Source organism: Heptranchias perlo, chromosome 22 (genome assembly GCF_035084215.1).
Source record: "Heptranchias perlo isolate sHepPer1 chromosome 22, sHepPer1.hap1, whole genome shotgun sequence".
Taxonomy (NCBI): domain Eukaryota; kingdom Metazoa; phylum Chordata; class Chondrichthyes; order Hexanchiformes; family Hexanchidae; genus Heptranchias; species Heptranchias perlo.
This window is the reverse complement of record NC_090346.1, coordinates 48,238,033-48,252,366: the sequence shown is the minus strand read 5'-3', so window position 1 is coordinate 48,252,366 and position 14,334 is coordinate 48,238,033. Positions and strand designations below refer to the sequence as shown.

Genomic DNA, 14,334 nt, shown 5'->3' with positions numbered 1-14,334 from the left:
TTTAACCGGTTTGACCCACTGACTTGGGGCTCCAGATCTGGTACCAGATTACAGTTTGCCACAGTCATTTCAAAGTTATTTGCATATTTGTCCGTCTGTCCCCCCACCCCCCCAATCACCTTCCAGAATAGGGTTGAGTAATGCGTTCCTGATGCAGGAACGAGCAATTAAAGGTTGGTTTTCGGCTGTGAAAATAGCTGCCGGAATTTCTGAGAGGTGATGAGGTGCTGTATCACTTCAGAGGTATTCATGTTAACTTTCAATCCTGAGCCCAGGATTGACGAATCTTGTGTTGTTGTTACAGATCTTAACAGTTGCATAGAGCCTGTTAAATTATTGATGCTAATGGATGTGCTGCAGTCTCTTGTACGGGTGACCCAAAGACCCCTATCGAATAAATGCCTGACACATTAGAATTGATGAGTCGATTTTTTAACATTGGATTCAAATCTGTCTTTTGAAGCCGTCTTCAGTCAGTTAAAAGTCCTTTTATAAAAGTTCGTACCTCTTAAGTGATAAGCACCTTATCGCGCCTCGGAAATGTCCAAAAGCACTTCACAAGCAACGGCAACTTTGAAGTACAGTAACTGTTGTTATTTAGGCGATCCCGGCAGTCGTTTTGCACACAGCAAGATCCCGCATACCGTAAAGAAATGAATGGCCGGTTAATGTGTGTATTTTGGTGGTGTTAGTTGAGGGGTGAATGTCAGTCTGGATACCACAACAACTCCCCTGCTCTTCATACGGTGCCATGGGATCTTAAACATCCATCTGAACCGTGGGAAAAGGCAGTCGGGCCTTGGGTTAATGTCCTATTCAGAGGGTGGTGCCTCCGGCACTCGTTCAGTACTGTGCCAGAGTGTCGGTCTCGATTGTGTGTCAGAGTGGGGCTCGAATCCACAACTTTCCAACATTGACAGAGGAGCAGACAGACGGTTGAAGAAGAAAAGGGGGGTGTAAAATTTTAGATCTGTCAATGAGCAGAAAAGGAGTAAAATTAAAGTTTAAAATTAAACAGGAGAGAGAATAGGACAGGTTTAGGAATGTTGAGGTGAGAGCAGGTAAATGTGCAGTCTGTCAGTGATCTTTATTTATGGTCAGTGTGTCAGTAATCGATATTCCTGAAGTTTATTACTGAGATTCCCTGAATTTGCCAGCAGTTTGAGGGTTAGCCATGTCCCAAGTGATCACTTCAATTCAAATGCAGCTTTAAATTGGCCTAAAATCACACGTCGGGACTGGTTACAATTGATTCAGCCTTGAGCAAGTGAGTAAAGTCTTGTGAATTCCACGTCTGTGCCATTTGGAAAGGATGGGTTGACGTGCAGAGAGCCGGACACGCATTGGCTGCTCAGTTTCCAGGTGTAAAACACAACCTTGCAACATCACAAATACTTTTGCAAAGGATGAGTTTGAGTCTCGTGTGCAGGCGTGCAGCTTGTGACTCGAAGCAATTACTGAGCTCGTTATGCAATTATTCTTGCCCAACACCAGTAGCTGACCGTGTTACAGAGGGGGTGGACAGAATTTAATTGGGATAATTGGTTGTTTTCCAGCACTTGCCCTGGGAAAGGCTGCACATTTCCAAATAATTTCCACTCATTAAGATAAGCTGCAGTCATTAACTTGCACCAGTTGTTATTTCCTTGTGTGTTTCATACAGAATCCAGTGCTTTATGTAACGGCCAAATTGAATTCAGGGACTGAGGCAAATCATGCTGACGATAATCTGACCTCTCTGATTCCTGGACAGTGTAGCTATTTGAGCAGGCCTGTGGATACCTGCTCTGCCATAAAGGACCAGCCTTGCTTTCTGCTGCTGCTGCCCTTTGTTTGATGTGGCAGCTCACCGTTCCGAGGAAAGCAGCTGTCACTTAGTTTTTGCAGTTAGATGGGGCTGGGGCTGAGGTTGGCAGTAACACCTGGCCCGGCCTTAACTGATGCCGGTCTCCGCCGAGGTACAGGCAGGGCCTGACCCCAGCACGATTACTCCCACTTCAGCCCTGTGCTTCTAACCGAAGAAGTGGAGAATCGTTCACTTTGACAGCTGAAATCTCTGGAGATCTGGGTCGTCAGGCTGAGAAGACATGACCTGCCCGGTGGGAATGGGCAAGCTTGCCTTCCTCTCGTTTTTAAAAAACACACACACACACACCCCCGCCTTCGGTCCATTGTGCCTGTCCGGCTCATTGGAAGAGCTATCCAATTAGTTCCATTCCCCCTTGCTCTTTCCCCATAGCCCTGTAAATTGTTCCCTTTAAGTATATATCCCAATTCCCTTTTGAAAGTTATTATTGAATCTGCTTCCACCGCCCTTTCAGGCAGCGCATTTCAGATCACAACAACTCGCTGCGGAAATAAATTTCTCCTCATCTCCCCCTCTGGTTCTTTTGCCAGTTGCCTTAAACCTGTGTCCTCTGGTTACAGACCCTCCCGCCAGTGGAACCAGTTTTTGAAGTCGTTTTTCTCCAAGTTCCTTCCCCTGTGTTGCTGAAGGTGTTGGGTCATGCGGGAGGTGTGATTCCTGGATCCTGGGGAGACCTCCAGTACCTCAACCCAGCAGCCCTTCTTCATGTGTGAGTGGTGGTGACAATATACATTACCCAGCCGCACCTGATCCAGTCTTCACCCAATGTCTGTACACACGTAAGCACATCCACAAACTCACCTGATAGCCAGAGGGCTGTCCAGTGACCCCTTCCTGAGAATGGCCATGGTTTGCATTTATCTGGTGTTGGACATTTAACAGAAAGACACTTTACAAAGTGGTGGTAAACAATTTAAACAATTTTACAACACCAAGTTATAGTCCAGCAATTTTATTTTAAATTCACAAGCTTTCGGAGGCTTCCTCCTTCGTCAGGTGAACGATGTGAAAATGAAATCCTCGAAATGAAATCGCATTTATAATTCACAGAACAATGCTTGGTGAGTACAGACAGTTTTTTCAACTGCCTGTTGCCAAGGCAATCAGTGTGCAGACAGACAGGTGTTACCTGCCAGGTCTCAGAATATACAAATCACCAAAAAAAAACAACAAACAAAAAAAAACAGAGATAGAGAGGTAGAAACATAGAAAAGACAGCAACTGACCCGTTATATTAAAAACAGATAACATTTGTTCGCTGGTGGGGTAACGTGTAGCGTGACATGAACCCAAGATCCCGGTTGAGGCCGTCCTCATGGGGTTGACAATTGAAAAATTGTTTACAATTGTCAACCCCAGTCCATCACCGGCATCTCCACATCGTAAACAATTTAAGCAGTAGGGGGAAAACAAAGAAAAAGATCAACTAACTTGGCGAAAGGCAAGGGATTAAATCTGGGACCTATCTAGTCTGTGAGGCTCAGTTCTATATTAAACATTGCAGGCGGATGTAAAGATCCCATGGGGTTTTTTTTTTAAGAGCAGGTGAGTTTTCCCCGTCTCCCAGCAAACATTTATCCCTCAACCAAGACCAAGCAAACGGATTAATGGCCATCTCGTCTGTTTGTGGACCTTTACAGTAGCTTTGTGGTTACGGTACTGGACTAGTCACCCAGACATCCTGGGTTCAAATCCCACCAGAGCAAGTTGCGAATGGCAATTAACGATGGACAATATATACGAGAGAACTTGCAGTTCTATAGCGCCTTTCGGGTCCTCAAGACATCACCTCACAGCCAATGAAGTGTGGTCACTGTTGTAATGTAGGAAAACACGGCAGCCAATTAGCGCACAGCAAGATCCCACAACCAGCAATGTGGTGAAAGTCAGCCAATCTTTTTTTTTTAGTGATGTTGGTTGAGGGATAAACATTGGCCCAGGACACCGGGGAGAATCCCCCTGCTCTTCGAACAGTGACCGTGGGATCTTTAATATCCATTTCAGAGGGCAGATGGGGGCCTCGGTTTAACGCCTCATCCGAACGACGACACCTCCGACAGGACAGTGCTCCCTCAGTGCTGCACTGGGAGTGTCGTCCTGGATTATGGGATGCCTTGCCACACCCCCGGAATTAAAAAAAAAAAATTTGGATGCTGTATTTGCTGATGTAATGACTGCTCTTCGAAAGTAATTCATTGGCTGCGAAGTGCTTTCGGTCGTCCTGAGAATGTGAAATGCTGTAACTGCAAGATCTTTGGTCTAGTGAGGCGTTGAGGTCTCACACTTAACCTTTGCACTTAATCGGTTTTGTATATATGGTTGGGCGTATTCTCGGTTTTTGCAAGGCCATTCATTCATGCACTGATATTGGCAATGCTATGCGAGTGTGGGAGGGATTGTACATTGAGGGAATCAGAACAAAATATTTGTGCTCTGTAATGTTTGTGCTGTAAATGCTTTTGTCTTGTTGAAAAATCTGAAACCCATGGACCGTTAAATTTGCCTGTGATATCATTTGCTCGTTTTAAATTAGCAGCAAAATACCAGAACTCCCGAATTATTTCCCTCGGTGATTACCAAATCAGGAGTGGGTTGTTAGAAAATCTGTCTTCCTCCTGTAATTTTATTAGTTCGGTGCGAGTTGTGATGCCCAATGACCCTCATTAGCTGCGTACTGTCATCAGCTGAAATATGAAGCCCCCTGGTGTATTCTGAAAATGTATTGATTCAGACTGATAGCTCGAGCCAATTATACAGGGCTCAAACTAATAGTGCGGATAAGTTCGTGAGGGAGAAAGGAATAGAAGGATACGTTGAGATGAAGTAAGGTGGGAGGAGGCTCGTGTGGAGCATAAACACCGGCACAGACCAGTTGGGCTGAATGGCCTGTTTCTACAAGTATTGCAGCTTGTCTGCATAGGATGGGCATATTCAGGGCTTGACATGACAAGTTTATTTATGTGATGGGAGAGTGTGAGGGCTGACTGACACTGCAGGTACATGACGGGCAGACACTGCACAGAATGGTGGTTTCTGCTGCGATCAGACAGGTGACCAGATTTGACTCGAGTGATTTTTCAGCTTTTAGCGAGTGATCGTTTTATTTTTTCACTGGTTTGATACCCTCACTGCTGCGAATCAGTGCTGAGCCCTGACTCTAATCGCTTTGTAGTTCGGTGCTGGAAGTCGGGGGAGTTTGTCGAGGGTTTTTGAGATTTCACGTCTGTCCCTTTGTTGCGGAGGTTAAACAGTCAACACGTGTTTTGCTTGACGATGGCCAAGGTCAGACACGGTCCCCACCGCTTAAAACATCCACGTTTAAAATGGGCAGTCGCTTATATTGGCTAAAGAGTGATAACTATTTGCATTAGCGTCAGTTTTAAAGTTGCATCTTTAAGTGGTCTGTTTATTTTGGGCAGAAACCGTCGTCTCCAGAATCATCCTTGTGACATTGTAGGAGTGAAGTACATGTGAAAAACTGATGCATGTTTTTAAAAATATATTTATATTTAACAACAATAACACTTCATGCACAATAATCCCAGCAGCTGACATTTAGTGGCCTAATGAGGGGTTTGGGTCGTTAAAATGGTTGTCCTGCTCCTCCAGTCTCCTGATGACCCACAGCCAGGGTGATTTTGGTGCTGCGGAGTTTGGGGTCCTTGGTCAGGTCTAGGGTCCGGCAGTAAGGGGTTCGTTCAGCTAACGCTAGCACTACCGCGTTATACCGGCCATCGCATATAGCGGCCAAAGCGTGTTTGCGCGCCCGCTGTAAGGGATGGGGACTGTACAGGCGGAGGAAAAGGACAGGGAAAGGCCATCGGGTCCATCAAACCCCACCCATCCGGACATGGTGAGTCTTTACACCTTCTGACTCGGAGGTGAGAGTGCGACCACTGAGCCACGGCTGACACAATTGATGCTAACGTTTAATCTTGCAGCATGTGCTATCGATGCTACATTGCAATTGTTGTGTGCAGCCTATCCATTTTGTTAATAACATGGTTTTATCATTATCGGGGTGCTCCGAACGCTGCCCTAATAGTACAGATGCAATATACCCACATCTCCGGACCTTATCTTTGGTAAGAAAACAACGGGGGGAATATAGGGGCTTTTTTTCTCTCAAATTCGGGAGGAATTTTTTTTTAAACTGATTCAGCCCCTGAAAAAAAAAATCTGGTGGAAATTGGTTTAAAAGTGATTCCAAAAGTCCCTAAACTTACTTGATACGCCCCGCCAGTTGCAATACTGTCACAATTACAGATGTGAACCGTTGAATTTTTAATTAGTCTTTACAGTGCACTTTAAAAATATCTAAAGTATGAGCTTTAATGGAGCCAAGTGGCAAGGACCTCGTTCACTGGATATCTGTCACACAGAGTCTGGGAATACAGAACTAGAAAACACTGTTAATGCAACATCCTCTTCAGATGAAGTAAAATCACATTTTTTCCAGGTTATTATAAAGCATTTGGTTGGTAATTTCTGCATGATCTCTGAAGGAGGGATTGCTAGTCTCCCAGTTTGATGCAATAGGCACAAGCAGTCAAAACAAACGACAGCACCAAATCTCCAGATCTACAAGCGAGGCCGCCATCTGCATAACCTTTCAAGTACCGTGTAGGCTCCAGGCACTCTCATAATGAAATCTGCTTACATCAGAGATGGGCGGCAGATCTGAAGGGCAAATCCAGTTCGAGCCAGACTTAAATTTCCTTGGAAAATCCCAATCTGGTACAGTTTGGGTTCTGTAGATTTAGATGCGACTATATGTGCTTGGTATCGATGTCAGCAAGTGTCTGTTTGCTTTCTTCACCTCCCGGATGTGACTGCAGAGGAATGGATTTGAAATCACCCCACCCGCCCGCACCCTGCGCCCCTCTTAATTTGCATCCGCCTTTCCTCCTTGGTTTAGCGGGTATGTCTGAGAGCTGGGTTACCTCACACAGGCGTATGGACTGAAGGCTCTTTGAGTTTAACGTGAAGCTGCAGCAGATGCTGAATTCAGAGGATGAAAAGCCACCGAATTCTGAGTGTGTGTGAGTGTGAAAATTGGTACTTCTACAAATAACTCATCCTCCTGTTAGCTTAAAATCGCTTTGTTGAAATTCTATTAAAAAAATCCAGGACCGACGCGAAGTTTATTTTTATTTTGTTTCTCCTACCCACCCAAAAGGTACCTGGATTCACTATCGATAACCTAGCCGGTGTCTGTAACCAGCTCCTGCCCTCCGAGCTCCTTTATGTCCTGAACAGTCTGCTGTATGTAAAGTGCCAGCTGCTGGGAACTTTTATTCACTGTAAATTGAACACGTATCGAATTATGAGGGGCCACAGAGACTGTAACGTATTCAAGGCTTCCCAATGATGACGTAAACCATAAATGGAACTTAAGTGCATCTTATCCGAGTCCAGATATTAAATTGTAGCCTTTTGCTTCTGTTCTGACGTCTAGATTATAGCTTCAAAAAAACGGATCCTCCATCCCTCCCAACGAGCGGGAGTTAAAAGTAGTTCTGAAGTTACACTGACTGAAAACACTTAAGACCAAAGTGCCATCACTGCAGGATAATACCAGGGTTCGTGCTGCTTACGTTAGACGGCAAAGAACCCGTGACTTACCCGATCGGTAACGCAACACATTGTCTTCAGGATGTTCCCCACTCTCAGTAACCACCAAGGTTGTATCTGTCAGACACCTGCCCTCCTTGTGGTTCCCTTTGACATTCTGTGATGATGGGGTTAGGGTCAGGGTTCATTTCTCCTTTTGTGGTTAGGAGCTGAGTGAACATCCAGCCCTTGTTCAGTTGTCTCCGTTGATTCTGTTGCTGTTTTTCACTTGTGGGGGATAAAAAAACAAGGGGCCATAAATATAAGATAGTCACTAATAAATCCAATAGGGAATTCAGGAGAAATGCCTTTACTCGGAGAGTGTTGAGAATGTGGAACTCACTACCACGTGGAGTGATTGAGGTGAATAGTATAGATGCATTTAAGGGGAAGCTAGATAAACACATGAGGGAGAAAGGAATAGAAGGATATACTGATAGGGTGAGATGAAGTAGGGTGGGAGGAGGCTCGTGTGGAGCATAAACACCGGCATGGACCTATTGGGCTGAATGGCCTGTTTCTGTGCTGTACATTCTATGTAATAATTCCACTTAAGTGATCTCTGAATCGGAAACTTGTAGGTTCTATCCTGAGTGAGCACGTGAGCTAGACTGATCGCAGTCCATTAGTGAGGGTGCGCTGCATATTTGGACTTCTCTTAGGTGGGATGTTAAACGGATGTCTATCCGTTCAGGTGGGCATAAAAATTCCAATAATCCATCCTCAACCAATACCTCAAAACAAGATTAGCTGCTCGTTCATCTCACTGCTACCTGTGGGACTTTGCTGTGCTCAAATTGACTCCATGTTTATCTACAATACAACTGTGCGACTGCACTTCAAAGGTAATCCATTGGCTGTGAATTACCCTGGGTGTAGTGGTGTAGTGGTTATATTACTGGACTATTAATCCAGAGGCCTGGTCTAAAAAATCCCACCATGGCAGTTTGAGAATTTTTTAAAGATGGTAATAAAAAGCTGTTACGGGCCATTGAGTGACTCCAGTCCGACACCAATGCGGTGACTGACTGCCCTCTGAAGCGGCCTAGTAAACCACTTAGTTGTATCAAACCGCTACAAACAATAACAGCATTGTGAGGACCTTCACCACACAGACTGCAGTGGTTCAAGAGAAGGTTCATCACCACCTTCTCAAGGGGCAACTAGGGATGGGCAATAAATGCCGACCTTGCCAGCAACGCCCACATCCTGAGAGTGACAATTTTTTTTTAAAGTTCTTTTGGACATCCTGAGCAGGAGCGAGGTTATTTAATTAGTCCATTCCCTCCTTCCTGATACAAAGGAACTTTATAATTATGTGGACCTCAAGTGCCGTTTAATGTTTTGGTCAACTGGCTGTCTTGACACATGCAGAAACCATTCAAGAGTTTCCAAACCAAAATAGAATTAGTGTTTCTCTTTGCTCATTACAGTGTGTGCACACACTTTTGCCCCACCCCCCCTCTTACCCAGGTCCAGACAACTTGGTAGAGCCACGGTTTATGGGCCCTCTGCTTGTGAGCAGGTTTATTACTGGACTTTAACCAGCTAAAACCACACCGCTTACCAATACAATACACCGGTAACCCGTCCAGCCTGGACCCTTTGAGGAATTGACTTGCAGGATTATCTGGAGCTAAACGGGAAGAATCCCAGTTCCCACAGACAGGTCTGTGAGTGACCCAGGTCAAACACCAACATGCCTTGGAGTACTTTGGATCTGTCTGGTTATTGACTTTACCACAGCAGGTTGGCTTAGTTCCAAACTTTCCATCGCTAGGCATGTTCGTAGATTTGGGTTTCAGTGGTCTAGACTTGACTATTCCAATGCTCTCCTGGCCAATCTCTCACCTTACACTCTCTGTAAACTTGAGCTCATCTAAATCTCTGCTGCTAGTATCCTAACTCGCACCAGGTCCCGTTCACCCATCACCCCTGTGCTCACTGACCTATGTTGGTTCCTGGTCCAAGAACGCCTCGATTTTAAAATTCCGATCCTTGTTTTCAAATCCCTCCATGGCCTCGCTGCCTCCCTATCTCTGTAACCTCCTCCAGCCCTACAACCCTCCGAGATCTCTGCCCTCCTCCAATTCTGGCCTCTTGCGCATCCCCGATTTTCTTCGCTGCACCATTGACGGCCGTGCCTTCAGCTGCCCAGGCCCCTAAACTCTGGAATTCCCTCCCTGAACCTCTCTGCCTCTCTTACCCCTCTCTCCTCCTTTTAAGACGTTCTTTAAAAGCTACCTCTTTTACCAAGCTTTTGGTCACCTGTCCCAATATATCCTTATTGGCCAGTTCTGACGAAAGGTCATCAACCTGAAACGTTAACTCTGTTTCTCTCTCCACAGATGCTGCCTGACTTGCTGAGAGTTTCCAGCATTTTCTGTTATTATTTCTAATATCTCTTTATGTGGCTCGGTGTCAAATTTTGTCTGATAATCGCTCCTGTGAAGCGCCCTGGGACGTTTTACTACGTTAAAGGCGCTATATAAATGCAAGTTGTTGTTGAAGTGCGGAGAATCGTACTCTTACTTAGACGTTGTTCAGTTCCCTCCACAGACAACTGCTTCAGCTGATGAACAGAAGGTCTTTGCACTATGGGAATCTGGGGACTCCTTTGATCAGGTAAGTTGCTTATTTCAAAGTATCTTTTCTATTACCATTTAAAGTTCTTGTGTCCAGCTCTACTCTATAGGCCAGTATTGGTCTGTTGTGTCTCTCTTCATTATTGAGAAAAGCAAGGTGAAGAGCCCAAACCCATAGTGCAGGTCAGCATCAGTGTTCGAGAGAGTAAAAGAGGTGAGTTTGAAATGGGAAGTATCTTGGTGACTCCAGGCCTGGGTGTCAAAAGTCTGAGAACTTTTAAGGTAATTGGCAAAAGAACCAGTGCAGAAATGAGTAGAAAATCTTTTACACAATGAGTTGTGATGATCTGGAATGCGCTGCCTGAAAGAGCAGTGGAAGCAGATTCAATAATAACTTTCAAAAGGGAATTGGATAAATACTTGAAATGGAAAAATTTGCAGGGCTGTGGGGAAAGAGCAGAATAGTGGGACTAATTGGATACTCTTTCAAAGAGCTGGCACAGGCTCGATGGGCTGAATGGCCTCCTCCTGTGCTGCAAGATTCTCTGATACTCATTGTAAACGTGGGTTGTATCTTCCAATGATGCAGGACTGACATTTTCTTGTTTCAGCATCGGCAGACACTCCTTGAAATTTTTTCAAAAAATTATCGTGTGCGTAGGAACGTCATCCAGTCTAAGCTCGGTCAGGATTTCGGAGAAAGTCTCAGTAAACCGGACGTAGACAAGGTGCTGAAGGTAATGTGACCAACTACTTAACGGGGGAGTTTAAATCAGCTTTAAATAGCGGAGCATTGCTCTGGTCCGGTATGGGGTACAGTAGGGTAGTGATTAAATTAATGGACTAGTAATCCAGAGAACGGGCGTTCAAACCCCAGCACCGTAGTTTGAGAATTTGAATTCAGTTTAAATAATCTGGGAATAAAAAGCGGCTCTCAGTAAAAGTGACCGTGAAGCTGTCAGATTGTTGTAAAAAACCCAACTGATTCACTCATGTCCTTAAGGGAAGGAAACCTGCCGTCCTTACCCGGTCTGGGCCTATATGTGACTCCAGTCCCACACCAACGTGGTTAACTCTTGACTGCCCTCCGTTGTATCAAACCGCTATCAGCGATTCCAGAAGGAGGCCCACCACCTCAGGGATGGGCAATAAATGCCTCGTCAGGCACACCCACATCCCCAGAATGAATATAAGGTTTATTTGCAGTTGAGTGAATGAGAATGTTGGCAAAGTAATGATTTTTTTAAAAACGTTTTAGAAAGTTCTTTTTACAATTTAGCCAGAGACTCAGCTGGTAAATACACTGCAGTAGAGCCATGTGGAGCAGTGAGGGGTCCTGGGTCAATCCCTTCTCCATCCTGAGTTAACTGATCTCAGCCAGGACGGGTGCTACATTTGGTCTCCTGGGTAGAGAGGGACCATCGTGGTCCAGCGGAGCCATGCGTGGACACTGGGTGATGACATTGGCTTCGCTGTGATGCTCCTACAGTCGAATAGCCCCCAGGCACTTAACGTCCCGGGCTTGTGCATGCAGAAAGATCACTTGGATGAGGTACCTAGTGGAGGATGGAGCCTGTGGAACTATATCCCAACAAGTCAGTACCTTGAGAGGAGATGGGGAGAATATTGGCAAAAACAATTCTTTGAAAAAAAAGTGTCTCTTTTATAAAGAGTGCTGTACTCCAGAGCAGTGAATCAGCTTCGACAGACTGTCACTGTTATTTGGGCTTTTTCCCCTTGAGTTTCTAACATATATTTATACCGGTCAGTTGCTCTTAATGGGAAACCTTCAGTCTGTTGCTGATCTATTCTGGACGTCACAACTGGAAGAGATCATTTACTCTTGTACTTGGAACCACTCACTGTGTCTCCAGTCCTGTGACGTTTGTTGTAGATGTTTAGAAAGGCCAAAATCTGCAGTACACAGACAACAAATCATCGCCTGTGTATCTTTTGTTGCCTGAAGACACAAACAATAGATCAGTAAGAGACTCTGATCTCACATCGGAGCTACGTTACACTTGTGCTAACTTAAAAGTGCAAGACCCAGAAGTGGAGATCTTATACTGTGTCGGCCGTGGCTCAGTGGGTGTCACTCTCGTCTGAGTCAGACGGTCGTGGGTTCAAGTCCCACTCCAGAGACTTGAGCACAAAATCCCGGCTGACACTCTGTGATAGTACCGAGGGAGCGCTGCACTGTCAGATGCCGTCTTTTGGATGAAACCTTAAACTGAGGCCCCATCTGCCCTCTCAGGTGGATGTAAAAGATCCCATGACACTATTTTGAAGAGCAGGGGCGTTCTCCCTGATGTCCTGGCCAACTTTTATCCCTCAACCAAAATCACTTCAGCAGAAGATCTGGTTATTCATTTCATTGCTGTTTGTGGGACCTTGCTGTGTGCAAATTGGCTGCCACAGTAGTGACTAACTACACTTCAGAGGTACTTCATCACCTGTAAAGCACCAAGGGATGTCCTGAGATTGTGAAAGGCGCTATTTAAATGCAAATTCATCCTTTCTTTTGATGTTGGAAGTAGCTGGGGCCCCGAGCAGTGTAAGTGCCTGTCTGAACTTTTCCTTCTTTCACAGGACTGCTGTGCAAGTTATGGTGGAATGTGGTATCTTAAAGGGACCCTGCCTTCTTGACAGCTGCAGAATGCCCTGTTGCTACCCAATGACTGTTCTTTGGAACAGGGCGGTGAGATGTCCCAGTGATGAAGGCCGAACGCTGGCCTTGGGCCACAGACCCAAGGATGGGAGGACAGAGACAATCGAACCTTTCCACAGTCAAGCCTTGACCATTTGATAGTAACTGAATGAGAACAGCCTGAGGGAATGATGCTTCGACCCGCACTCGGGATGGGCAATAAAAACCTAATTCATGTTTGTCACTCAGCATTATCTGACTTGGATTTATTGGTTTTAATTCAGTGTTCAGAATAAAGTCCTGATTGCCTCAATACATTTCTCCAACCAATCAGCTGGCTCCAGTGATATAGAATCATGGAATATCACTTAGTTTCTTCCATCATTTGAAATTGCCTTTATTCCCCCCTCCCCCATATGGATTAAGGTTTATTATTAATAGCAATCAAATCAAAGACTGGGATTCTGTTTCATTAAAAAGTAAAGTCTAACCCGTTTCACTAATAAAAGCTGTGACCCACCAAGAGCCTCGTCCAGACCAGCAGTGAAAGTGATTCACCTTATCTGCTAAATGTTTAATTTGACGTTTTAACACCAGTGAACTACCCAAGTCCTTTGGTTTATAGATACTGGTTTTTTTTTGGTGACCTATTTGTGTTTTTTTTTAAATTACATCCTAACTTGAAATTGTTATTTTGCAGGAGAGGGAAACTATGACCTCTGTTTTGGTTGCTGCGAATAGTCCAAGATAAACTCTGTAAATAAAATGTTCAAACCATCTGCTTGACGTGACTTTTTATTTGTGAGTGTTGCTGTAAGTCTAAACTCTGAGTGTGTATGAAATCTACAACTGGGTTTCTGCTCTGGACCTGCTGTAAATTTAAACAATGCAACAGGAGCAAGTTGTGATAAATTCCCTTTGCACACTGGTTTCTCCACACCCTGTATGTTTGAGACGGCTGTGGTCCACATACTGTAGACTAGTTCAAAGCCTGCTTTGCCCCTCAGTGCCACCTATAAAACCTGATGTCGTTTGCTTTCATTGAATCCTTTCTGCTTCTACTTGCTATTTGCTGCAGTCTATCCTTTCTTCCCCCAGTGTAGACTTGAAGATATGTTTTAACTGTTGAAAACAAATGCTGGCTGGATGGATTGTAGATAACATTGCAAACACTAAGTGCATTTTGCAACATTATAAACCATCTCCCCTGTGTATGAGGTAAAATAAGTACGTATTTCCTTTGTTAAATTGCCATTGTTTTAATTCCACCTCCTCCTCTCCTAAAGATACAGTCTTGCTGAGTTGTAGTTCCATGGGAGCTGGCTATTAGTGGCCGTTCTTCATACCTGAGCCTGGACCGTGGCAGGCTATCCGACCATGGGAGGATCACACCCCAGCCTCATCCTGTTCTCCCTTGATGGCCACGTGTCAATAATCCCAGCGGGGCTCACTGAATAGGGAATGGAGAAGCTGGTTGATTTTTTTTTCCTTTTGCAGCCCAAGCTGATTGTCGGACGCTGAACTAGTGCCGGTGTCTGCTGCTAACCTGTTCTCTTCAGTCCAAACCCTGTGTATCTCAAACAGCTACCTGTTGATGTCTGACTTTATTTTGCTGGAAACTT

General features: G+C 44.9%; 1 protein-coding gene across 3 annotated transcripts in view; it reads left to right on the top strand.

The window, feature by feature from the left end:
- The window catches only part of polr3e (polymerase (RNA) III (DNA directed) polypeptide E), a 44,045-nt gene extending 30,554 nt beyond the window's left edge, over positions 1-13,491 (top strand). For 2 of the 3 annotated variants that reach the window (XM_068003531.1, XM_068003530.1), the window contains 3 exons: positions 10,028-10,105; positions 10,677-10,802; positions 12,655-13,491. In XM_068003531.1, the coding sequence (XP_067859632.1) occupies positions 10,028-10,105; positions 10,677-10,802; positions 12,655-12,711 (261 nt within the window). In that variant the 3' untranslated portion in view covers positions 12,712-13,491. The other variant, XM_068003532.1, reaches the window with a different exon arrangement.
- Positions 13,492-14,334: the final 843 nt, after the last annotated feature.